The sequence below is a fragment of the Loxodonta africana genome, chromosome 3 (genome assembly GCF_030014295.1).
Source record: "Loxodonta africana isolate mLoxAfr1 chromosome 3, mLoxAfr1.hap2, whole genome shotgun sequence".
Lineage (NCBI taxonomy): Eukaryota > Metazoa > Chordata > Mammalia > Proboscidea > Elephantidae > Loxodonta > Loxodonta africana.
Window position 1 is genome coordinate 30,058,110 of NC_087344.1, and position 27,757 is coordinate 30,085,866.

At 39.8% G+C, this 27,757-nt stretch overlaps 1 protein-coding gene across 5 annotated transcripts in view; it reads right to left on the reverse strand.

Annotated features, from left to right (window-relative positions):
* Window positions 1–7,014: 7,014 nt before the first annotated feature.
* Window positions 7,015–27,757, reverse strand: part of LOC100664096 (zinc finger protein OZF-like) — a 39,646-nt gene continuing 18,903 nt past the window's right edge. For 4 of the 5 annotated variants that reach the window (XM_023552299.2, XM_023552301.2, XM_023552300.2 and 1 more), the window contains 3 exons: window positions 14,517–14,640; window positions 13,169–13,319; window positions 7,016–12,799 (listed from right to left, as the gene is read on the reverse strand). In XM_023552299.2, the coding sequence (XP_023408067.2) occupies window positions 11,242–12,799; window positions 13,169–13,319; window positions 14,517–14,640 (1,833 nt within the window). In that variant the 3' untranslated portion in view covers window positions 7,016–11,241. Of the gene's footprint in view, window positions 12,800–13,168; window positions 13,320–14,516; window positions 14,641–27,757 lie in introns of those variants that run through there. The other variant, XM_023552302.2, reaches the window with a different exon arrangement.

The window sequence follows — 27,757 nt, forward strand, 5'->3', positions numbered from 1 at the left end:
AAAAGGTGCAAAAGAGTTTTGTTGAATGAATAGGAAGATTAGGAAATGATAATGAGGACTTCTGGCATTGACTACTTCCCTGCCTTAGGTCATGCAGTCCTGATTTTATTGAACTCATACTCTATCCATTTTCCAGGTGTGTTTCAGTGACTTGCTAAAAACTGCACAGCTACAAGCCCATGCAGTGCATACAAGGGAAATTAAAGAAGTTCCCAACTGAGTGCTTGGACTTATTGCAGAGACTCTCAGTCCTAGGGAGTATGAAGGGGAAGGTGGAGGGCTGCATGCCTGCCTCCTCTTGTTCCTGAAATCCCTCCCCATGTCTCTGGTTCTATTTTTCATGTTCCTGGGTTCCTTTACCATGTCTCTGGGACTTGTCCCTATGTCCCTGAGGCCCCTCTATCAATGCAATGCCATTTTTTTGTGCTGTCGAGTCAATTTCAGCTCATAGAGACCCTATATGACAGAGTAGAACTGCCACCATAGGCTTTCTTAGGCTGAGATTTTTACAGGATCAAATCGCCGGGCCTTTTTCCCCTTACAGCCACTGGTGGGTTTAAACTGCCAGCATTTCAGTTAGCAGCGGAGCACTTAGCCATTGCTCTACCAGGGTTCCTTTTTAATACACCACAACTAACGTTGCTGATGTTATTAGGTGCCCTCGAATTAGTTCTGACTCACAGAGACCTTATGTACAACAGAATGAAACACTGCCTAGTCCCAAGCCATCTCACAATCGTTGCAGAGAAGATATCAATGTTATTGCGAGTCACCACCTCTGAGATTCCCTCTTGTTATTAATTGCTGTCGAGTTGATTCCGATTCATGGTGACAACGTATTTGCGGAGTAGAAGTGCTACATAGGGTTTTCAAGGCCGTGACGCTTCAGAAGCCTACTGCCAGGCCTGTATTCTGAGGCACCACTGAGTAGGTTCAAACTGCCAACCTTTCAGCTCTTAACCTTTGGCGCCATCTAGAGACTTCTGAGATTACCTAAATGTGTCAAATTTGAGCCATCTGTCAATTACTCACTAGCTTTCTGGACGTTCCATATTTCCTGTTCCTGCAATTCCTACAATTCCTTTTCAAGTGACCTGACTCCTTTCAATAATGACATACAGTTTCCCTTTTTCCTTTGCTCCCTTTACAAGCTGTCCAGAGTTAAGATTTATTCCATTTTATACGTAGTTCTAACTGGGCAGTTAATACAATGCTTCTTAATTTATTTTCTCTTTCTCTTGTTCTTGTTGTCGTTAGATGCCGTCCAGTCGGTTCCAACTCATAGCAACCCTATGTACAACAGAAGGAAACACTGCTCGGCCCTGCGCCATCCTCTCAATCCTTGCTGTGCTGGAGCTCATTGTTGCAGCCACTGTGTCAATCCATCTCTTTGAGGGTCTTCCTCTTTTTCGCTGACCCTCTACTTTACCAAGCATGATGTCCTTCTCCAGGAACTGATCCCTTCCTGATAACATGTCCAAAGTATGTGAGACATAGTCTCACCATCCTTTCTTCTAAGGAGCACTCTCGTTGTACTTCTTCAAAGACAGATTTGTTCGTTCTTTTTAGCAGTCCGTGCTATATTCAATATTCTTCACCAACGCCACAATTCAAAGGCATCAATTCTTTGGTCTTCCTTATTCATTGTCAAGCTTTTGCATGCATATGAGGCAATTGAAAACACCATGGCTTGGGTCAGGCGGACCTTAGTCCTCAAGGTCACATCTTTGTTTTTTAACACTTTTTTCCCAATATGTCATTTGATTTTCTGACTGCTGCTTCCATGGGCATTGATTGTGGATCCAAGTAAAATGAAATCCTTGATGTCTTAGTCATCTAGTTCTGCTGTAACAGAAATACCACAGTTGGATGGCTTTAACAAAGAGAAATTTATTTTCTCACATTTTTTTTTTTTTTAGCAGGCTAGAAGTCCAAATTCAGGGCATCAGCTCTGGAGAAAGGTCTTTCTTGTCAGTCTTTCCCTGAACTAGGAGCTTCTCTGTGCAGGAACCCCAGGTCTAAAAGATGCAATCTGCTCCTGATGCTTCTTTCTTGGTGGTGTGAGGTCCCCAACTCTGTGCTTGCTTCCCTTTCATCTCTTGTAAGATAAAAGGTGGTGCAGTCCACACCCCAGGGAAACTCCCTTTACATCGAATAAGTGATGTGACTTTAGTAAGGGTGTTACAATCCCACCCTAATCCTCTTTAACATAAAATTACAATCACAAAATGAAGGACAACCACAGAATACGGGGAGTCATGGCCTAACCAAGTTGATATACACATTTTTGGGGGGACATAATTCAATCCGTGACACTTGACAATTTCAGTATTTTCTCTGTTTATCATGATGTTGTTTATTGGTCAAGTTGTGAGGATTTTTATTTTATGTTGAGGTGTGATCCATACTGAAGGCTGTGGCCTTTGATCGTCACCAGTAAGTGCTTCAAGACCTCTTCCAGCAAGCAATGTTGTGTCATCTGCATATAGCAGGTTGTTAGTAAGTTTTCCTCCAATCCTGATGCCATGTCCTTATTCATATAGTTCAGACTCTCAGATTATTTGTTCAGCGTATATATTGAATAAGTATGGTGAAAGGATACAACCCTGATGCACACCTTTCCTCATTTAAAACCATGCAGTATATGCTTGTTCTTTTCAAACGACTGTCCCTTCGTCCCTGTACAGGTTCTGCATGACCACAATTAAATGTTCTGTAATTCCCATTCTTTGCAATGGTATCTATAATTTGATATGAACCAACGAGTCACAAGTATTTGCATAGCCAACAAAACACAGTCAAACATCTTTCTGGTATTTTCTGCTTTCAGCCAAGATCCATCTGACATCTGCGTTGATGTCCCTCATTCCATGTCCTATTCTGAATCTGGCTTGAATTTCTGGCACTTCCCTGTGGATGTACTGCTGCAACCATTTTTGAATTATCTTCAGCAAAATTTTACTTGTATGTGACATTAATGATATTGTTTGATACTGTTCAATTTGTTGGAGCACCTTTCTTTGGAATAGACACAAATATGGATGTCTTCCAATTGGTTGGACAGGTAGTTGTCTTCCAAATTTCTTGGCATAGATGAGTGAGCACTTCCAGCAATGCATCCACTTGTTGAAACATCTCAATTCGTATTCTTTCAATTCCTGGAGCCTTGTTCTCCAATACTGTTAGTGCAGCTTGAACTTCTTCTTTCAATACCATTGGTTCTTGATCACATGCTACCTCCTTGTCAGTGATTGAATTGTGTCCCCCAAAATATATGTCAACTTGGTTAGGACAAATTGTGTAGTTGTCCTCCATGTTGTGATTATAATTTTACGTTAAAGAGGATTAGGGTGGGATTGTAACACCTTATTAGGTCACAACCCTGATCCAATGTAAAGGGAGTTTCCCTGGATTGCTGCTCTAACAGATACCTAAAATGTGGAAGCAGTTTTGAAACTGTGAATGGATACAGTAGATGCAGTTTAAGAAGACCAGCAGCAGCAGAGAACCACCAGCAACAGAACCAGGAGACCAGTGCCAGACAGCACTGGAGCCGACCCACAGAGCAAGAGCAAGAGAACCATGCACAGCAGGCTTCCTGGTGGAGTGGGGTGCTTCCAGGCACTTATTGGTGGAGCTAAATAGCTTTGGAACACTTGCCCCAGCAGGGCATATATGGGCGTGTGGCCTGAGGAGCCGAGAGGCCAAGAAACCAGGAAGCAGAAGCTGAAGATACAAGAAACACAAGCTGAGATGCCTCTGTCTCAAAAGGTATGGCCAGGACCTGTGAGGTTTTCAAAGGGTGAAGCCATGGCCTCTGGTGTTTCTAAGAGTGGAGTCACCACTCAGATTGACTAGAACGGTGTGTCTAAAGCCGAGCAAGCAGAGTTGCTGTCCCAGTGGGCCTGGAAGGTGGAGCTGAAGCCCAGGGCCTAGGAGCCTCCTCTCCAGAATTCAGCAAGTGTGGCCAATACCTAGAGTCTGGAGGGCAAGGCCATTGTGTAAATCGTCTCAAGGAACAGAATATTATTTTCAAAGCCTTGAGGGCTAATGTAATGTGTTCTGCTAACTTGCTTGGTGCCTGTTATCCCTTCTTTTCCTGCAGTTTCTCCAATTTGTAATGAAAATGTCTAGCTTGTGCCTGTCCTGTCATTGTACCTTCCTAGATTTCACAGATGAAGAGGGATTTTTGGATTTTGGACTTGGAGTTAAGACTTTTGCTATGATGGGATGAATGTTTTTCATGTTGCAAGGATGTGATGTTTTGGGAGTGAAAGGGTGGAATGTCATGGACTAAATTGTGTCCCCCCAAAATATGTGTCAACTTGGTTAGGCCAAATTGTGTGGTTGTTCTCCATTTTGTGATTGTAATTTTTTGTTAAAGAGGATTAGGGTGGGATTTTAACACCCTTACTAAGGTCACATCCTTGATCCAATAAGCGAGTTTCCTCGGGGTGTGGCCTGCATCACCTTTTATCTTACAAGAGACAAAAGGAAAGGGAAGCAAGCACAGAGTTGGGGACCTCACACCACCAAGAAAGCAGCACCAGGAGCAGAGCACATCCTTTGGACTTGAGTTTTCTGCACTGAGAAGCTCCCAGACCAAGGGAAGTTGGATAAAAAAGATCTTCCTCCAGAGCCAACAGAGAGCGCCTTCCCCTGGAGCTGACGCCCTGAATTTGAACTTGTAGCCTACTAGACTGTGAGAGAATAAATTTCTCTTTGTTAAAGCCATCCACTTGTGCTATTTCTGTTATAGCAGCACTAGATGACAGGCACTCCTGAAATGGCTGAATGTCGACCAACAGTTTGTGGGTATGGCAACTTTGTGTATTCCTTCCATCTTCTTTTGACACTTCGTGTGTCATCCAATATCTTGCCATAGAATCCTTCAATGTTGCAGCCCAAGGCTTGAATTTTTCCTTCAGTTCTTTCAGCTTGAGAAATGCCATGTATGTTCTTCGTTTTTGGTTTTCTAACTCCAGGTCTTTGCACATTTCAATACTTTACGTTTTCTTCTCAAGCCTCGCTTTGAAATCTTCTGCTGAGCTCTTTTATATTATTATTTCCTCCTTTCACATTAGCCCCTCTCTGTTGAAGACCAAGTATCAGAGTCTCTTCTTACATCCATTTTTGGCTTTTTTCTTTTCATTCTTTTTAATAACTTTTTGCTTGCTACAGACGGAATATACTAAAGGTCATACTTTGGCTCTGTGGGCTAATTTCAATTTTATTTAGCTTCAACTTGAGCTTGCATATGAGCAATTGATGGTCTGTTCCACAGTCAGCCTCCTGGCCTTGTTTGGACTGATGATACTGAGCTTCCCCATTGACTTTTTCCACAGAATCAGTCAATTTGATTCCTGCAAATCCCATCCAATGAGGTCCACATTTATAGTCGATGTTCATGTTGTTGAAAATATGTATTTGCAATGAATAAGTCTCAGTTTGTTGTACTGTGGTGACTTTTGTGTTGCTGTGATGCTGAAAGCTATGCCATCAATATTTCAAATACCAGTAGAGCCATCCCTGATGGACAAGTTTCAGCTGAGCTTCCTAAGACAGACTGGGAAGGAGAATCTGCAAATCTACTTCTGGAAAAAAAAAAAAATGGCCAGTGAAAACCTTATGCATAGCAGAACATTGTCTTAGGGATAGCAGCAGAACATTGCTAGAAGTTGAGCCCCTGAGGGTGGAAGGTACTCAAAATACAGCTGGGAAGAGCTGACTCTTTAGAGCCAATATTAATGACATGGATGGAATAAAGCCTTCAGGGTTTTCATTTGCTCATGTGGCACGACTCAAAATGAGAACAGCTACAAATATCCATTAATAATTGGAACATGAAATGTATGAAGTATGAAAACTAGGAAAATTGGAAGTTGTCAAAAATGAAATGGAGTGTTTTAAGATTGATATCCTAGGCATTTGTGAGCTGAAATGGACTGGTTTAGGCCCTTCAGAACAACCATATGGTCTACTATGACAGGAATAACAGATTGAAGAGAAATGTCACATTCATCATCTAAAAGAACATTTCTATATCTATCCTGAAACACAAAACTCTCAGTGATAATATCCATATGCCTACAAGGAAGACCAGTTAGTATGAATATTATTCAAATTAATGCATCAACCACTAATGCCAAAGATGAAGAAATTGAAGATTTTAATCAACTTCTGCGGTCTGAAATGGATCAAATATGAAATCAAGATGCTTGATAAGTACTGGTGATTGGAATGTGTAAGTTTGAAACAAGGAAGGATCAAAATATGGCCTTGGTGATAGAAATGAAAAGGGTGATCTCATGATAGTATTTTGCAAGACCAAAGACTTACTCATTGAAAGACATTTTCTCAACAACATAAACCTCAACTATACACATGGAACTCTCCAGATGGAATACATAGGAATCAAACTGACTACCTCTGTCTTAATGGTAACTGAGTTAATTCATGTAAAACACTGCCTGATGCATGCCGTTATTAGTAGCCATGGGGTTGGCTCTGACTCATGGTGAACTTTAATTTAAGAGTGAAACATTGCATTCCTGTGACACCTTCATGACCATTGGTATGTTTGGGTCCATTGTGATAATTAGGGCAATACATCTCATTACCCTCGTTTTTTTACCTAACCTTTACTGTACCAAATATGTCTTTTTTTTACCACCTGGTATTTCTGGATGCATAGTAAGCAATATTTTCCACCTTAATATTAGGAAAAACAGCTCCTTGTGGTGAAAAATTATTGTATACAAAGAATTGGAATGTCTCTGACATTCATGGAGTAGCCAGGGTACATTGTATAGCACATTCTAAGCAGGTGACTCAAGATGTGAGGCTCCAAAGACCCACCATGTAACAATAAGCACTACCTCTACTGGAACTCCAGAGAGGAGATGGGGCTGGAGACTGAATTTAATGACGTGACCAATGATTCAATCAGTCGTGCCTTAGTAAAAAAAAAAAAAAAAAACTCAATAAAAACTCTGGACACTGACGGTCAGGTGAGTTTCCTGGTTGGTGAGAGACTTCTATGCATGGGGGGAAGGAGGGCATAAAGTATCCTTGGGACATGGGAGCTTCCTATTTGACTCTCCCAAACCTTGCCACATGTCTCTTCTTTACGCTGATTCCGATTTGTATCCATTCTGCTAAAATCAGACTGTAAGTACAGAACTTCCTGAGTTAGTCTAGCAAATTATTGAACCCAATGGGTAGAGGGGGCCCTTAAATTTCAGCCAGTTAGTTGAAAATACTGGTGGCCCTGGGAGCCCCAAACTTGTGGTTAGTGTTTGAAGTGTTGGGCAGACATATATGTTGAAAGGACTGTACCTGTTACCTTAATGAGTAGGTAGAGGCCATGCCCAAGCAGGGCCCCACAGCAGACTGGCCTGTGGGCATGGCGGAATTGTCTGATTGAGAATTGTATCCTTATTTGTTCTTTTTACTTCCAAGTTGATCCTGATGCCAAATTGTAACCTGTTACTTCCCACAGTAAATCACATAATCACGAGAATGGTCTGTGAGTTCTGTGTGGCCATCACAACAAATTATCGAACCCAGAAAAGCAGACGGTGCTGTGAAAAGCATGGCTGGTGTCAGAAACGGTACAAAGTTTGGAGAGTGCAGGAATGTCTGACCTCCACCTCACAAGAATCAGCTTTGGGCAGATGCTGATGTTGACTCTCTCTCCTCCTCGTGAACTTAGACAATCCGATGTCACACCATTTTACATTGGTGTTGCTAGGAGCTTTGTCACTCATAGAAAACCAACATAATACAAACTCACGTTTTACCATTGTCCTACTTTTTGGTTCTGCTACAGTATCCCTTTGTCTTTGTCTTTGATGATAGAGCTGGGCCATATATTTCTCCTCAGTCAGTTACCAGTATGTGGAAGACATTAGAGGAAGAAGGGTTTCTCTTTCCAGTTCCAGTATGATCAGTTCCCAGGCTCCTAGAGGGGGCCATTTTGTACCTAATTTATTCCATGTGGGTTCTCCAGTGCTGAGTTCCTTCATGATACACCATTTGGACATTACAAGTCTTCTCTAGCTCTTAGCTTGAGCAGTGGTGGCATAGCCTGGAAACTCATATACATGGAATTGCGGCTGAATCTAGATGAAATATCCCACATCCTCCCCTCAGCAAATGTTGGGCTGCCTATCAGGTGAGCTGCCCACCCAAGCTTAATCCCCTGAAGCCAGTGGCATAAGGAAGTGTGCTAAATTCCTCCCAAAACAGCCTCTGCAGATCCCAGCAACTACTGGAATTTTATACTCATGGTGAATATAAAATGGCACAGTTCCTTTGAAAAAGTGATTGGTTGTTTTGTATAAAAGTAAACATAAAACTACCATATGACACATCAGTTTTCACTCATAGGTATATACGCAAATAAACCCTTACGTTCACATGAAAACCTCTGCATAAATGTTTGTAGCTGTTTTATTCACAAAAAGAGGAAACAACACAAATATCCTTCCATTGGTATATACCCAAAATGAGACATGTGTATACAATGGAATACCGTACAGCAATAAAAAGGAACTATCAACACATTCATCAACACACACGTCTTGGTTATCTGCTGCTGCTGTAACAGAAATACCCCAAGTGGATGGCTTCAACAAAGAGTTTATTCTCTCACAATCTGGTAGGTTACAAGTCCAAATTCAGGGCATCAAATCCAGAGGAAGGCTTTCTCTCTCTGTTGGCTCTGGAGGAAGGCCCTTGTCATCAATCTTTTCCTGACCTAGGAGCTTATCCACACAGGAACCCCAAGTCAATAGGACACACTCTGCTTCCAGCACTACTTTCTTGGTAATATGAGGTCCCCCATTCTCTGTTCGCTTCCCTCTCCTTTTATTTCTTGTGAGATAAAAGATGATGCAAGCCATACCCCAGGGAAACTACCTGTACATTGGACCAGGGATGTGATCTGAGAAAGGGTGTTACATCCCTCCCTAATCCTCTTAAACATAACTCAATCCTGCCTCAACCGCAGGCAGAGATTACGATTTACAACATGTAGGAAAATTACATCGATCACAAAATGGAGGACAACCATACAACAATGGGAATCATGGTCTAGCCAAATTGACACACATTTTGGGGGGATACAATTCAATCCATAACAATATATAAATCTCAAATCCATTAAAGTAAATGAAAGGAGCCAGAATCTAAGCCACACACCAAATGCCTAGTATAGGGAAAGTACCAGGAATTCACATTGAGGGGAAGGTTTGACTGAACAGGGGCAAGAGTATGGTTTATTTGGAAGTAAGAGCTATTCTGTGCTTCCCTTGCGGTACTGATTATAAATTGATGTTTGTCAAAACTCGTATTACTGTATATTCCAAAAGTGGATTATCATTTTTAAATTTAAAAAACTGTACAAGTAATGAACAATGACTCTAGAAAAGTTGCAAATTAGGTTAGGGAGAAACAAATGACTAAAGACATCACTGTTTAATCTTTGGGAGTGAACCCCTGTTAATGTTCTAGTCTTTTCTACGAGCTGGTTTGTCTGCATATATACATGTTTTATAAAACTGACATCATCATGTACACTCTATTTTATACCCTGCTTTTCAAACAACAGAAAGCTATGACTGCCTCTCCTAATGTAGACGAAAGTGCTTCTCAACAAATTCATTTACTGGCAGTATAATATTGTGACATGTAGCCAGGCACTTATTGAAAACTCCCTGTTGTACGATGACACTGTTTCTTCTCTTTCAGTATTTCCGCCATCGTTATTATCAATGGAATAATTAGGGTGTGCAGGGATTTCCAGATGATGATTTTGAAAGGGGAACTGCTCGGCCAATGGGAAATCTAACAGCAATGCTTCTGGACCTATGGCCACCATTTCCTAGGCCCTCCCTTGCATAAGGGGTCAAAAAGACCCCAGTTTGGCATGGGGTGATGCCTCTGTATAAACATCCAGGCTCTATAGCAAGTATATACCCAAGTGGAAGAGCAGCCACCAGTCCAACCCAACCTAACAATGGTAGCCTCAGCACTTGGCCCAGAACTCTCTCCCAAAACTAAAGAATTACCAAATGCAGGGCTCTGCCTTAAAATAAAGGCTTTAGGGCTGTGGGAGACTGAAGGTCTATTGCTGCTAGGTAAAGATGTGAGTCTGTGTGTACCCCAAAGATGAACCCTCCTTCTATGGAAACCCTGCTTCTCACAGCACCATTTGTAAGGGGCATTTTATCAGCAAAACACAGGTCATAATAGTTGTAAAGGATAAATGAGTAAAGCAATACCACAAAATGTTCAGTATTACACATACGGTAACAATCAGAATCTTTAAGAAAATACTACCTTGCATACAAAGAAGGCTAAACGAAAATATCCAAAACAACAACTGGGCTGGGAAATCGAATGATTTATGGGTTTTCCTCATAATTTTCAGTTAAAATCAAATTTTTTATAAGGAGAACATACTGTATTAATAGAATGAAAAGAAGTATAAAAACTTAAAAAACTTACCTGTTAAACAGAAAACACATTTCAAGATATTCACAGGTTGATGAGATTTTGTAATAAGGAAATCTGAATATAACAGAAGCGAAATGATGTTTGGTACTTATTTAAAGCCATGTGCTAACTGAAAAGGTACTTTGCTTTCAGTCACAGTCTTTCTGTGTGTGACGTCTCATAAGGTACAATTAAGATTTCCCTTGTCTTTTACATTCATAGGATCAATCCACAGTGTAATAAATTACATGTTTTGTAAGAATTCTAAAGGCTCGTAGATGTTTCCATGTTCCTTACATATACATGATTTACCTCAAATGTGACTTGTCACATATTTAGTAGAGGTAATTAGTGAAGGTTTTCCCATCTGTGTGAATCCTCATCATTTTGGATAGTACTAGGGGAACTGCAAAACCTTCACCATAAAACTTTTGACATTACTTGGTTTCTATCCTATGTATTTTCTTTCAGTTTTTCCAAAAAGATGAGGGATGACTGAAGCTTTACAACATTACTTACACATGTATTCTTTCCAGTGAACCTTCTCATATGTCTTCAAGAGACTGAGAACTGAAGATTTTCTCTCATGCCTTACATACATAAGGCCTCTCTCCACTGGGAGCTTTTATGTTTAGAGAGGCATGAGAAGTAACTGAAGACTTCCTCACATTCCTATCTCTCCACGATGACTTTTGTGTTCTTTGAGGTAAAAAGGAATAGCAAAGGCTTTTGTACATTCCCTTAATCAAAAGACCACATTCCACTGTGAATTCCTGTATGTGCAGTGAGGTGCGAGGACATAGTAAAGGCTTTCCCACATTCCATACATCCATAAGGTTTCTCTCCATTGTGAGGTCTTTCATGTAAAGAGTGACTAAAAGCTTTTCCACACTCCTTATATCCATAAGGCCTCTCTTGACTGTGAGTTCCTATACAGTCAGAAAGGGTTGAAGACTGACTAAAGATTTTTCCACATTCCTTACATTCATAAGGCCTCTTTCTACTGTGAGTTCTCGTATGCCTAGTGAGGTGTGAGAAACAACTAAAGGCTTTCCCACATTGGTTACATTCATAAGGCCTCTCTCCACTGTGAGTTCTTACATGTGCAGTGAGGCGTGAGATACAACTGAAGGCCTTTCCACATTCCTTACATTCGTAAGGCCTCTCTCCACTGTGAGTGCTTATATGATCAGAGAGGGTTGAAGACCGACTAAAGCACTTCCCACATTCATTACATACATAAGGCCTCTCACCAGTATGACTTCTCATATGTCTTGTGAGGTGTGGGAAACAACCAAAGGCTTTTCCACATTCCTTACATTCATAAGGCCTCTCAACACTGTGAGTTCTTTTATGCTGAGCGAGGCATGAGGCCTGCCTAAATGCCTTCCCACATTCCTTACATTCATAAGACTTCTCTCGACTGTGTGTTTTTTCATGCTGAGTGAGGTGTGAGTACCGTCCAAAGGCTTTTCCACATTCTTTACAGTCATAAGGCCTCTCTCCACTGTGTGTTGTCCTATGCTGAATGAGGGATGAGGCCTGCCTAAATGCTTTCCCACATTTCTTACAATCATAAGGCCTCTCTCCAGTGTGAATTTTTATATGGTTACAGAGGAATGAGGAACGACTAAATGCTTTCCCACATTCCTTACATTCATAAGGTCTCTCTCCACTGTGAGTTCTCATGTGTCTACCGAGGTTTGAAGAATGACTAAAGGCTTTCCCACATTCCTTACATTCATAAGGCCTCTCTCTACTATGTGTTCTCATATGGATAGTGAGGCTTGAAGAAAAACCAAAGGCTTTCCCACATTCCTTACATACATAAGGCCTTTCTCCACTGTGAGATCTCATATGGGTAGTGAGGTGTGAGGACTGCCTAAAAGCTTTACCACATTCTTTGCATTCATAAGGCCTTTCTCCACTCTGAGTTCTTACATGTTTAGTGAGGGATGAGGAACAACTATAGGGTTCCCCACCATCCTTACATTTACAAAGTTTCTCTCCAGTAAGTGTTCTCAAATGAGGTTTTATGAAAGAGGGCCAACTGCAGAGTTCTTCACATTCCTTAGAGTGATAAGGTTTGTATCCAGTGTGAGATCTGATGTGATGCTTAAATGTATGATCCTTGAAGGCTTTTCCACACTCACAACATTCAGAAGCACTTACTCCAGCAGTTCTTTTGAGCCCAGTAAGATCTGCAATCTGGCTGAAAGTTTTTCCACACTGATTACTTTCTTTATATTTTTTTACTCTATGTTCTTTACTTGCTTGAAGGCTCTCTACCATATATTTTCTGTTGAAAATAGGGAGTATGTTGTTAGAATTAATTTTTTGCCATTTCAAAATTAACATACACACTGAATGTGCATTTTCTGCCCAGTGTTGTCTCACGTTGCATAGGTTCGACTGTCTCACAGACAGCTGTTATTGTCACAGTCTTTCTAAATAGTGGGTGGGTTCTTTTGATAATTGTATACACATAAAACATGCCTCAAATACTCAATGTCTCATTCACATTTATGAAAACACTGTGTTGTGAAAACAAAGTGAACACGTAATTTTAGAGTTAGTTTTCCACACACACACATCTTACATGCACACAGATGTCATGACACATTAAGACTGTCTCCTAAGGCATTGCTTATTGTCATGTACATGATACCTCAAATGCCTCTCCTGGTTTTTGTGCTGATTTTCATTGTCATGGAATTCACAGATTTCTCCTACCATGGATGACCAGGAATCATTCTTCATGAATCGCAGTAATATATGTTCAATGGATAACTTTTGTCCGTTATTATCCTGTTGAGAAACTGACCCAATAATTTTAATCAAGTGGTTTCACTGCTCATAACATGAAACAAAACGGTTAAGAAATTTTATGAAGAAAGCACCTGTGAGGAAAAGAAGACTGAGGCAGTTGGCTATGCCAGAATTTTGATAAAGGTCCAAAAAGTAAGAAATTTACTAAGAAATAATTCCATGATGATTGAGAGTGACGGTGACTAAAAACCAAACCAAAACCCATTGTCATACAGTAATTTTTAATTCATAGCAATCTATAGGACAGAGTAGAAATGCCCCACAGGGTTTCTAAGGCTATAATCTTTATGGAAGCAGACTGCCGCATCTTTTTCCTGTGGAGCAGTTCATGGGTTCAAATTGCCAACCTCTCGGTAAGCAGCCAAGAGCTTTAACTACTGTGCCACTCAGGGCTCCCGTCAGTGATTAAACTAGGATTTTATTAGGACAGCAAAACTCAAAGGTACTGCAAACAAGGCAAGAGTATAAAGGTAATATTAAAAGAAGAAATGGGGAAGGCATGAGAGGACTGATGAAAAATCAAAAAAGTCAGCTATGTGTGGAAGTTCAGCCCCCTCAAAGCAAGAGACTTTTTAAGTTGATTTCTTCAAATGTAATGCCATCCAGCAGGGCTGGTCCTTCAAAAGATTCTTGCCTTCCTTTGCTCCCAGAGTGGGTCCAAGTAAGTCCTACCTCCACTCTCCTCAGAACTTTCCCTTGCTTCAAAGAGAGAACAATTAGTGGCTGATATGGTGTTCATCAGGAAAGGCAGATCATTAGGGAAGATAGAGGAGCAAATTTTCCTGATACTCTGCCAATGCTTTGGTCTCTATGGTCTCTAGACATAGTTGTTATTTTATTCACAGAAAATAATCATGTCAAATTGGTAATACACACAGTAAAACTCTTAACGAGGTCCTGAAGCACAAATCTTTCATTGTCCCAAAGCTGACCCCTGCAGCCAATGCTCACCCTTACAGCACTTAGAGAATACACAGGCTTTTAAGCACAAGAGAAAAAAAGAGATAGGTTAATATGTAAGATTTTTACTTCCATGGATAAACTATTAGAGTCTAAGCTCCATGAGAGCAGTGAAAACGTCTGTCATGTTTGCCAATATATTCCTATTCCTCAACCCAAATTCTATAAGAAGGTCGAAGAGAACAATATATTTATATGTTAAATAAAAAAAATGAAGCTATTCTTACCTGAGTCCAGGTTCCTGAAGGTTTCCACCATCACATCTTTGTAGAGATTCCTCTGAGAAAAATCCAACAAAGCCCACTCTTCCTGGGAAAAGTCCATGGCCACATCTTCAAATACCACTGAGTCCTAAAACATCACATATATTCTGGATAAGCAAAGCACCATAATCCCCAATGTGTGCGAAAGGATGGGTAAGGCTGACAGTTCTGTGGAACTGAGAATTCACAGAGATCACACAACGTTCCATGTTCTCTCCAGAGTTTGGACATCAGGCTCATCCCTTTGCTGTTCGCATTTATCTCCTGACTGGTAGTATTTCATAGATTTAACAATATTTCTAAGACACTGAACTTATCTTTCCAGTTTGACTATGACCAATTCCAGTCTTATTTCTGTCTATACTTATGGTCCAGGACAGCTTGAACATGTAACAGAAGGGAAAGAAATTCTCAACCAATAAAAGACCTATTTCCACATAAAGACCATCATCTCCTTGAGGAAAAAAAAAATTCACCTCTTTCCATAAGATCCACCGGAAGAAACACTCAACAAAACAGGAAGCACAGGGTGAAAGCAGGGTGAGATACTAATAACTAGGAAACACTGAAGGACTGGCAGCTTTTCATGTTGTTTGAATTCACAAAGCAAACATGACAACTAGATTCAGAAAGTTAAGACCGGAGGTGGAAAACATCTACTGTTCATATGAAAAGGCTGCAATGGAAAATGTGAACCACATGCATCAGATGGGTAATGTGAGCACAGAAATGGAAACTCTAGGAAAACTCAAAAGAAGATCCTAGAAATCAAAAACAACGTAATAGAAATGTCTTTAATGACATCAGAAATTGATTAGGCATAGCTGAAGAGATAGCTTCAAAATAGGGCAAGCGAAACATCCAAAACTGAAATACAAAGAGAAAACAGAATGAAAAAGGCAGAAAGGCAGAAAATTCAAGAATTGTGAAACAAAAGGTATAACATCTGTAATGAGAATAGCAGAAGGAGAAGAGAAAAACTAAAAGGAACACTTGAAGTAACAATGGCTGATATTTTACAAAATTAATGACAACAAACCATAGATCTGTAAGTTCAGACAACAAAGAACAGAATAAATGCAAAAATTTACACCAAAGCATATCATATTTGAACCATGGAAAATCAAAGAAAGGATATACTGAAAGATGCCAGAGGAGAAAACATGCCTTACCTATATAGAAGATTACAAAGTACAGTTGACTTGTGTTCAGAAGCCATGGAATCAAGAAGAGTGGAGTAAAATATTGAAAAGTATTTGGAAAAAAAAAATTCTGCATACAGCAAAATTATCCTTCAAAAGTGAAGGAAAACTACAGAAATTCTCAGACAAACCAAGATTGAAGGAATTTCTTGCAAGAAAATAAAATTTTATCTTATTTTTCATTATACTGAAGTACAATGCTGTCAGTGATAGGAAAATATCCATGTGCGTACAAGGAGGGCCAATTATTACAACTATTATTCAAACTTATGCACCAACTGCTAAGACAAAAGATGAAGAAATTGAAGATTTTTACCAACTTCTGCAGTTTGAAATTGATCAAACATGCAACCAAGACTCATTGATAATTACTGGCAATGCGAATGTGGAAGTTGAAAACAAAGAAGAAGGATTGGTTGTTGGAAAATATAGCGTTGGTGATAGAAGTAACTGGAGACTGCATGACAGAATTTTGCAAAACCAGTGACTTTTCGTTGCAAATACCTTTTTTCAACTATATAAACAGTGACTATACAAGTGGACCTCTCCAGATGCAATACACAAGAATCAACTAAATCTGAGGAAATGATGGAAAGGCTCAATATCATCAGTCAGAAAAAGGCCTGAGGCCAACTGCAGAACAGCCCATCAGTTCCTCCTATGCTAGTTCAAGTTGAAGATGAAGTAAATTAGAAAAAGTCCATGAGATGCAAAGTACAACCTTGAGTATATCCCTTCTGAATTTAGAAGCTACCTCAGGAATAGATTTGACACTTTGAACACTAATGACAGGAGACCAGATGAGCTGTAGAAAGACTTCAAGGACATTATACATGAAGAAAGCAAGGGGTCATTAAAAAGACAGGAAGGAAAGAAAAGGCCAAAATGGATGTCAGAACTCTGAGCATAGCTCAGGGAGGCAAAGTATTATAATAACATGTGCAAAGACCTGGAGAGAGACAACCAAAAGGGAAGAACATGCTCGGTGTTTCTCAAACTGAAAGAACTGAAGACAATATATCAAGCCTTGAGTTGCAATAGTGAAGGATTCTATGGGGAAGATATTAAATGATGCAGGAAGCATCAAAAAAGATAGAAGGAATACACAGAGTCACAGTACTGAAAGAACTGGTCAACTTACAACCATTTTAGGATATAGCATATGATCAAGGACAGACAGTACTGAAGGAACAGGTCCAAGATGCACAGACGCAGTGGCGATAAACGAGGCTCCAGGAATTGACAGAATACCAACTGATATGAATCAACAGACAAGGCGCTGGAGGTACTCACTCGTGTGTCAAGATATCTGGAAGACAGCTACCTGGCCAACAGACTGCAAGAGATCTATCCGTATTTGTACCCATTTCAAAGAAAGGTGATATTTGAATATGGAAATCATTGAACGATACCATCAATATCACACACAAGTAAAATTTTGCTGAAGATCATTCAAAAGGGGTTCCACCAGTACGTGAACAGGGAACTACCAGAAATTCAAGTCCAATTCAGAAGAGGACGTTGAACAAGGGATATCACTGCTGATGCCAGATGGATCCTGGCTAAAACAAAGAATACCACAAAGACGTCTACCTGTGTTTATTGGCTATGTGAAGGTATTCAATCATGTGGATGAACACAAATTATGGATAATACTGAGAAGAATGGGAATTCCAGAACACTTAATTGTACTCATGAGGAACCTCTACATAGACCAAAAGGTAGTCCTTAGAACAAGGGGATACCGCATGGGTTAAAGTCAAGAAAGGTGTGCATCAGGGATGTATCCTTTCACCATATCTACTCAATCTGTATGCTGGGCAAATAATCCAAGTAGCTAGACTATATGAAGAATGTAGCATCATCAGGATTGGAGGAACAATCATCAACAATCTGTGATATGCATATGACACAACCATGCTTGCTGAAAGTGAGGAGGATTTGAAGCATTTACTCACGAAGATCACAGACCAAAGCCTTCAGTATGGATTATACCTCAACATAAAGAAAACGAAAATTCTCTCATTTGGACCAATAAGCAACATCATTATAAACAGAGAAAAGAATGAAGTTGTTAAGGATTTCATTTTACGTGGATTCACAATCAATACCCATGGAAGCATCAGTGAAGAAATCAAAATATGGAGGTGGGGCCAAGATGGCAGAGTAGTCAGATGCTCCCGGTGGTCCCTCTTACAACAAAGACCTGAAAAAACAAGTGAATCGATTATATATATGACAAGCTAGGAACCATGAACATCAAGGGCAAGTTAAGAAATCGGGCTGAGTGACGGGGGAGGGAAAGACGGCGCAGAAGGCAGCAAGGAGTTGCCAAGTCGGCTGCTGCACCGCAGCCCCTATTCCCCTACGGTAGGACTGGCGGTAGTGTTCAGGAATGCGGCTGCTACAGAAAAGAAGGCAAGCGAAGTGACTTCGCCCCCTGGTGTGACTGTGGCAGGGCTGGTGGTGGCATTTAGGACGCGGCTGCTTCAGTGAAAAAAGGGAAGCGAGGTGCCGCAGCCTCAACCACCTGGTGTAACCGTGGCGGGGACCATGCCAGCACACACAATCTACACACGCCTCTGGAATCTGAGATAAAGCAGTGCTCTCAGCACAAGATAAGTGATTTTGTCTAATTTACTGCACAGATCTAATAGGTCCTCCGCTTGAAAGAACTCTCTCCGTTCTATCTGATCCCTCCTCCCTCTGCATAAGGCAGCTTCATTAACAGTTGATTTCCCTGGGCCTGAAATAGGTCCTGCTGCCCTCCCTGAGCCATTCTCCTGGTCTTCGAGAAGGAACAAATTAACAAACGGGGGAAAAATATTTTGCTGACTCCCCTAATCTAGAAACTCAGAGCAGAAGCAGCGTCAGTCCAGGCACAAGCCATCCACAAACTTTGTCTTTCACCCCTGCATAGACCCAGGTGGCCACATTACAACAGATAGGATCTGGCTATTACATTTCAACAGCGAATCTGTTTGAGGTCTGACTGTAAATGTTTCAACTGTATGGTGGAGAAGCAGGTTTCTGACGTTTGATACGGCTCTGCCTATTAAACAGGACCCTCACCTACCCACAGCAGGGGCCTGAGGACTGGAAGCTCCACCCACACCACCTAGCCACCCATGACAGGGGTCCAAGGATAAGTGGTGCCTACCAGTTCTTACAGTTAAAAGCATTAAATGCCTAAGGTACGGATGCAGAGCCCAAGCACCAGAGTGTTCTAGAGAACAGGGACGTGCCTTCCTCACAGACATTCAGGGGAAGGTTGTGAGCCCCCACCTTTCTCAGTGTGACCCCCTGCTGCTACCAGAAACCTGTGCATACACCAATCACCACTGCTCCTCTAAGACTGTAGATGAAAGCCTAAACCACAGACTAGGTGACCGACTACCGGGACACTTGAGCTGAATCTATGTAAGTATAGTGAATGGACTCCTAACTATACCTGGTAACAGCTCTAGCCATCTGGTAACAGGACATTAGTGCTTCAAAGCCTCCAATAATCAAGTTGGCTCACTCTAGTAGCCTATTTGGTTATATCAAAACAAAACAAAGCAAGAGGCCAGGACATAGTGAACAAACAAAATAAATACGATAACTTATAGATAGCACGGAGACAAGAGTCGATATCAAATCACATAAAGCAGCAGACCATGACTGCTTCAACAAACTCCCAAAACAAAGAATCAAGGACTCTTACGGATGAAGATGCTTTCCTGGAATTACCAGATGTAGAATACAAAAGATTAATATATAGAACTCTTCAAAACATCAGGAAGGAGATCAGGCAACATGCAGAAAAAGCCAAGGAACACACAGATAAAGCAGTCAAGGAAATTAAGATTATTCAAGAACGTAATGAAAAATTTAATAGGCCTGAAGAATCCATAGAGAGGCAGCAATCAGAAATTCAGATTAACGATAAAATTTCAGAATTAGACAACTCAGTAGAAAGTCAATGGAGCAGAACTGAGGAACTGGAAGTCAGAATTAGCGAGACTGAAGATAAAACACTTGGGAACAATACATGCGAAGAAAAATCAGATAGAATCATGTGGGACTCTGTCAAGAAGAATAACCTGCGAGTGATTGGAGTACCAGAACAGGAACAGATAACAGAAAATACAGAGAGAATTGTTGAAGATCTGGTGGCAGAAAACTTCCCTGACATCGTGAAAGATGAAACGATATCTATCCAAGATGCTCACCAAACCCCATACAAGGTAGGGCCCGAAAGAAAGTCACCAAGACACATTATCATCAAACCTGCCAAAACCAAAGATAAAGATAGAATTATAAGAGCAACTCTGGATAAACGAAAAGTCACCCACAAAGGAGAATCAATAAGAAAAAGCTCTAACTACTCAGCAGAAACCATGCAGGCAATGGGATGACATATATAAAGTACTGAAGAAGAAAAATAGCCAGCCAAGAATCATATATCCAGCAAAACTGTCTCTCAAATATGAAGGCTAAATTAAAGCATTTACACATAAACAGAAGCTTAGGGAATTTGCAAAACGCAAACCAAAACTACAAGAAATACTAAAAGGAATTCACTTGTTAGAAAAACAATAGTATCAGATATCACCCTAACACCAGAACTCAGGACAGAGCAACCAGATATCAGCCCAGATAGGGAAATCACAAAAATAAATCAAGATTAAAAAAAAACACTCAAAACAGGGAGTCAGTGATTTCATTATGTAAAACATGACAACATCAAATCAATAAAAAGGGACTAAATAGTCACAGATCGTCCATAAAAAAAAAATATGGAGAGGAAATCAAGGCAATATAGGGAAATACAAGTTAGGTTTAAACTTAGAAAAATAGGAGTAAATATTAAGGTAACCACAAAGGAGACCAACAATCCTACACATAAAAATAAAATACAAGAAAAACATAAAGACTCAGCAAAAACAAAATCAGCAACAATGAAAAAGAGGAACACACAATTCACAAAGAAAAACTACTCAACACAAAAAAAAACTGGAAAAATGAAACTGTCAACAACACACAAAAAAAGACATCAAAATTATAGCACTAAACTCAAATCGATCTATAATTACGCTGAATGTAAACGAACTAAATGCACCAATAGAGACAAAGTGGCAGAATGGACGAAAAAACACAATCTGTCTATATGCTGCCTACAAGAGACACACCTTAAAGACACAAACAAACTAAAAGTCAAAGGATGGAAAAAAATATATCAAGCAAACAACACTCAAAAAAGAGCAGGAAGTGGCTTACTAATTTCTGACTAAACAGACTTCAAACTTAAATCTACCACAAAGGATAAGGAAGGACACTAGATAATGATTAAAGGGACATTACACCAGGAGAATGTTACCGTATTAAATATTTATGCACCCAAGGACAGGGCTTCAAGATATATAAAACAAACTCTAACAGCACTGAAAAGCAAGATAGACAGCTTCACAATAATAGTAGGAGACTTCAACACACCACTTTCAGTGAAGGACAGAACAGCCAGAAAGAAGCTCAGTAAAGACATGGAAGATCTAAATTCCACAATCAACCAACAAGACCTCATAGACATATACAGAACACTCCACCCAACAGCATCCAAGTATACTTCCTTTTCCAATGCACACGGAACATTCTCTAGAATAGAACACATATTAAGCCATAATGCAAGCCTTAACAGAATCCAAAGCATTGAAATATTACAAAGCATCTTCTCTGACCATAAGGCCATAAAACTAGAAGTCAATAGCAGAAAAATCAGGGAAAAAAATTAAACACATGGCAACTTAACACTCTGCTCAAAAATGACTGGACTATAGAACAAATTAAGGATGGAATAAAGAAAGTCACAGAATCCAATGAGAATGAAAACACTTCCTATCAGAACCTCCGGGACACAGCTGAAGAGTGCTCAGAGGTCAATTTACATCAATAAATTCATACATACAAAAAGAAGGGCCAAAATCAAAGAATTATCACTATGACTTAAACAAATAGAAACTCTCAGCACCAGAAGAAAGCAAGTAAAAGAAACCCTCAGTCACCAGAAGAAAGCAAATAACAAAAATTAGAGCAGAATTAAACGAAAGAGAGAACAGAAAAACAACTAAAAGAGTTAACAAGACCAAAAGCTGGTTCTTTGAAAAGATTAACAAAATCAATAAACCATTGGCCAGACTGACAAAAGAAAAACAGGAGACAAAACAAATAAGCCAAATAAGAAATGAGATGGGTGATATCACAACAGACCCAACCAAAATTAAAAGAATCATAACAGAGTACTATGAAAAACTGTACTCTTAACAAATTTGAAAACCTAGAGGAAATGGACAAATTTCTAGAAACACATTACCTACCTAAACTACCACAGAGACAGAACAGCTAAATAAACCCATAACAAAAGTAGAGACTGAAAAGGTAATTTAAAAAACTCCCAACAAAGAAAACCCCTGGCCCTGGCGGCTTCACTGGAGAATTCTACCAAACTTTCAGAGAACAGTTAACACTACTACTACTAAAGGCATTTCAGAGCACAGAAAAGGATGGAATACTCCCAAACGCACTCTATGAAGCCAGAATAACCCTGATACCAAAACCAGGTAAAGACGCCACACACACAAAAAAAGAAAATTACAGACCAATATCCCTCATGAATTTAGACACAAAAATCCTCAACAAAATTCTAGCCAATAGAATTCAACAACATATCAAAAAAAATAATTCACCATGACCACATGGGATTCATACCAGGTATGCAAGGATGGTTCAACATTAGAAAAACAATCAATGTAAACCATCACCTAAATAAAACAAAAGACAAGAACCACATGATCTTATCAATTGATGGACAAAAGGCATTTCACAAAGTCCAACACCTATTCATAACAAAAACTCTCAGCAAAATAGGAGGAAAATTCCTAAATATTATAAAGTACACTTACACAAAGCCAACAGCCAAAATCATCCTAAATGGAGAGAGACTGAAAGCATTCCCCTTGAGAATGGGAACCAGACAAGGATGCCCTCTATCACCAATCTTATTCAACATTGTGCTGGAGGTCCTAGCCAGAGCTATTATGCTAGTAAAGAAATAAAGTGCATCCAAATTGGCAAAGAAGGAGTAAAAGTATCTCTACTTGCAGATAACATGATCTTATACACAGAAAAACCTAAAGAATCCTCAAGAAAACTACTGAGACTAATAGAAGAGTTCAGCAGAGTATCAGGACACAAGATAACATACATAAATCACTTGGATTCCTCTACACCAACAAAGAGAATGTCAAAGAGGAAATCACCCAGTCAATACCATTTACAATAGCCCCTAAGAAGATAAAATACTTAGCAATATATCTCACCAGAGACATAAAAGACCTATACAAGGAAAACTATAAGACACTACTGCAAGAAACTACAAGAGACCCACATAAGTGGAAAAACATATCTTGCTCATGGATAGGAAGACTCAATATTGTAAAAATGTCTATTCTACCCAACACGATCTATAGATACAATGCAATTCTGATCTAAATACAGTGACACTTTTTAACAAGATGGAGAAACAAATCACCAACTTCATACGGAAGGGAAAGAGGCCCCAGATAAGCAAAGCATTACCGAAAAAGAAGAACGAAGTGGGAGGCCTCACACTACCCAGTTTTAGAACATATTATACCACCACAGTAGTCAAAACAGCCTGGTACTGGTACAACAACAGATACGTAGACCAATGGAGGAGAATTCAGAATCCAGACATAAATCGATCCACCTATGTGCAGCTGATATCTGCAAAGGCCCAAAGTCAGTTAAATGTGGAAAAGACAGTCTCTTTAACAAATGGTGCTGGCATAACTAGATATCCATCTGCAAAAAAAATGAAACAAGACCCATACCTCACACACCATGCCCCAAAACAAACTCAAAATGGATCAAAGACCTAAATATAAAATCTAAGATGATAAAGACCATCAAAGAAAAAATAGGGATAACGCTAGTAGCCCTAATATATGGCATAAACAGTATATAAAACATTACTAAAAATGTACAAATGCCGGAAGAGAAATTAGATAACTGGGAGCCCCTAAAAATCAAACACCTATGCTCATCCAAAGACTTCACCAAAAGAGTAAAAAGATTACCTACAAACTGGGAAAAAGTTTTTAGCTATGACATTTCCAATGAGCATCTGATCTCTAAAATCTACGTGATACTGCAAAAACTCAGCTACAAAAAGACAAATAACCCAATTAAAAATGGGCAAAGGACATGAGCAGGCGCTTCACTAAAGAAGACATTCAGGTAGCTAACAGATACATGAGGAAATGCTCACGATTACTAGCTATTAGAGAAATGCAAATCAAAACTACAATGAGATTCCATCTCACCCCAACAAGGCTGGCATTAATGCAAAAAACACAAAATAATAAACGCTGGAGAGGTTACGGAGACTGGAACACTTATACACCGCTGTTGGGAATGTAAAATGGTACAGCCACTTTGGAAATCAATTTGGCGCTTCCTTAAAAAGCTAGAAATAATCCACCCACATATACCAGCTGATATTTGACAAAGGCCCAGTGTCAGTTAATGGGGAAAAGATAGTCTTTTTAACAAATGATGCTGGCATAACTGGATATCCTTCTGCAAAAAAATGAAACAGGACCCATATGTCACACCACGCACAAAAACTAACTCCAAATGGATCAAAGACCTAAACATAAAGTCTAAAACAATAAAGATCATGGAAGAAAAAATAGGGACAACGTTAGGAGCCCTAATAAAAGGCATAAACAGAATACAAAACATTACTAAAAATGCCGAAGAGAAACCAGATACCTGGGAGCTCCTAAAAATCAAACACCTATGCTCATCTAAAGACTTCACCAAAAGAATAAAAAGACCACCTACAGACTGGGAAAAAACTTTCAGCTATCATGTCTCTGACCAGTGCCTGATCGCCAAAATCTACATGATTCTGCTCAAACTCAACCACAAAAAGACAAACAACCCAATTAAAAAATGAGCAAAGGATATGAACACTTGACTAAAGAAGACACTCAGGCGGCTAACAGATACATGAGGAAATGCTCTCGATCATTAGCCATTAGAGAAATGCAGATCAAAACTACAAAGAGATTCCATCTCACTCCAACAAAAAAAAAAAGGCTGGCATTAATCGAAAAAACACAAAAGAATAAATGTTGGAAAGGCTGTGGAGAGACTGGAACACCTAGACACTGCTGGTGGGAATGTAAAATGATATAACCACTTTGAAAATCAATTTGGCGCTTCCTTAAAAAGCTAGAAATAGAACTACCACACGGCCCAGCAATCCCACTCCTCGGAATATATCCCACAGAAATAAGAGCCTTTACACAAACAGATATATGCACACCCCTGTTAACTGCAGCATTGTTTACAATAGCAAAAAGATGGAAGCAACCAAGGTGCCCATCAACGAATGAATGGATAAATTATGGTGTATTCACACAACGGAATACTAGGCATCAATAAAGAACCATAAGGAATCTGTGAAACATTTCATAACATGGAGCAACCTGGAAGGCATTATGCTGAGTGAAATTAGTCAGTTGCAGAAGGATAAATATTGTATAAGACCACTATTTATTATAAGATCTTGAGGAACAGTTTAAACCGAGAACACATTCTTTTGTAGTTATGAGAGGAGGGAGGGAGGGAGGGTGGGAGAGGGTATTTACTAATTAGTAGATAAGAACTACTTTAGGTGAAGGGAAAGACAACACTCAATCCAGGGGAGGTCAGCACAACTGGACTAAACCCAAAGCAAATAAGTTTCCCGAATAAACTGTTTCGAAGGTCAGCGAAGCAGGGGCAGGGGTTTGGGGACCATGGTTTCAGGGGACATCTAAGTCAATCGGCAAAATAAAATCTATTAAGAAAACATTCTGCATCCCACTTTGAAGAGTGGCGTCTGGGGTCTTAAACACTAGCAAGCAGCCATCTAAGATGCATCAATGAGTCTCAACCTACCTGGATCAAAGGAGAATGAAGAACACCAAGGACACAAGGCTGATCACTGTCCTGACATGGAACATAACAGAGAATCCCTGATGGAGCAGGAGGGATGCAGATCTTAAATTCTGGTAAAAAGACCAGACCTAATAGTCTGAGACAGGAGGGACCCTGACAGTCATGGTCCCCAGACCCTTTGATAGTCCAAGATTGGAACCATTCCCGAAACCAACTCTACAGACAGGGACTGGCCTGGAGTATGAGATAGACAATGATGGTGGTCAGGAGTCAACTTCATGGCTCAAGTAGACACATGAAACTAATGTGGGCGACTCCTGTCTGATCATGAGATGAGAAGAAAGAGGGGGACAGGAGCTGGCTGAATGGACATGGAGAATACAGGGTGGAGAGGAGGAATGTGCTGTCTCATTAAGGGAGAGCAGCTGGTCGTGCATGGCAGGGTGTGTATGCCTTTTTGTATGAAGAGACTGATTTGTTTGTAATCTTTCACCTAAAGCACAATAAATTAAAAAAAAAATCAAAAGATGCATTACATTGGGCAAGACTGCTGCAAAAGACTTCTTTAAAGAGTTCAAAAGCAAAGATGCCACTCTAAGGACTAGGGTGCACCTGACCAAGCCATGGTGTTTTTAATTGCCTCATATGTATGTGAAAGCTGGACAATAACTAAGAAAGACTGAAGAAAAATTGATGCCTTTGAATTGTGGTGTTGGCAAAGAATAGTGAATTTACCGCAGGCTTCCAGAAGAAAAAACAAATCTGTCTTGGGAGAAGTACATCCTGATTGCTCCTTAGAAGGATGGTGAGACTTTGTCTCACACACTTTGGACAGTCCCTGCAGGAGATATCATGGTTGGTAAAGTAGGTCAAGGAAAAAGAGGAAGACCCTCAACAAGATGGACTGCAACAGTTGATGCAACAATGGGCTCGAGCATAGCAATGATTGTGAGGATGGTGCAGGACTGGGGAGCGTTTCATTCTGTTGTACACAGTCACTACAAGTCAACAACAACAAAGCTCCCTGTTTCTGTATAGTTCTTTTTGTATCCGGCCTTACAGTTTCCAGAAAAAAACACGTTTTCCAAAGTTCTTTAGGTCAGCCCCTTTCTCCCTAGCCAGTGCACAAAATAATGTCAGAGATCTGAAATGCAGTTAGATTCAACTGTCACAGTCTGCTTTCCATCCTGAGATTCCCGAATACTCTGATTTTTTAAAATTTGCATATAGTATAGTTTACTCTTTGTGATGTATAATACTATAGTTTTTACAAAGGATTAGCCATAAGATAGCACCATACAAAACAGCTGTCACCTTAAAATGCCCTTGTGTAGCACCATTATAGTCAACCCCTCCTCCCTTCCTGATCTGTTTTCTATCCCTATAACTTTAATTTTTCCAGAATGTTGTATAAATGGAACTATAAAATATGTACAATCTTGGTCTGGCTTCCTTACTTACAAAAATACATTTAAGATTCACGTCAGCACTTACATAAACAGTGTATTCTCTTTACTGCTGAGCAGTAATCCACTGTACTGATGTGCCAATGTTTGTTAATCCACTCACCTCTTGAAGAACATGCTGGCTGTTTCAGTTTTGATGATTATGAATGAAGTTGCTATAAACATTTGCATACAGAATTTTGTGCGAATATAAATTTTCAGTTCAACTTGAGTAAATATCTTGAAGTGGAATGGCTTAGACATGCAGTAAGAATATGTTTAACTTTATAAAAAATGGTTAAGTTTCCAAAGTGGCTGTATTACTTTGGATTCCAATCATTCTATGAAGTTCCTGTTGCTATTCATTACCACCATGGGAGATGTCAGTACTGTTTTGTTTAGTAATTATTAATGGGCACGTAGTGATACAGGGTTGCTATAGGGTTGAGTTGATATAGGGTTGACTTGACAGCAACAGGTTTGCATCGGGTGTTAAGAGATACTTTATCGTTATTTGAATTTGAATTTCTCTAAAGAGTAAAAATGT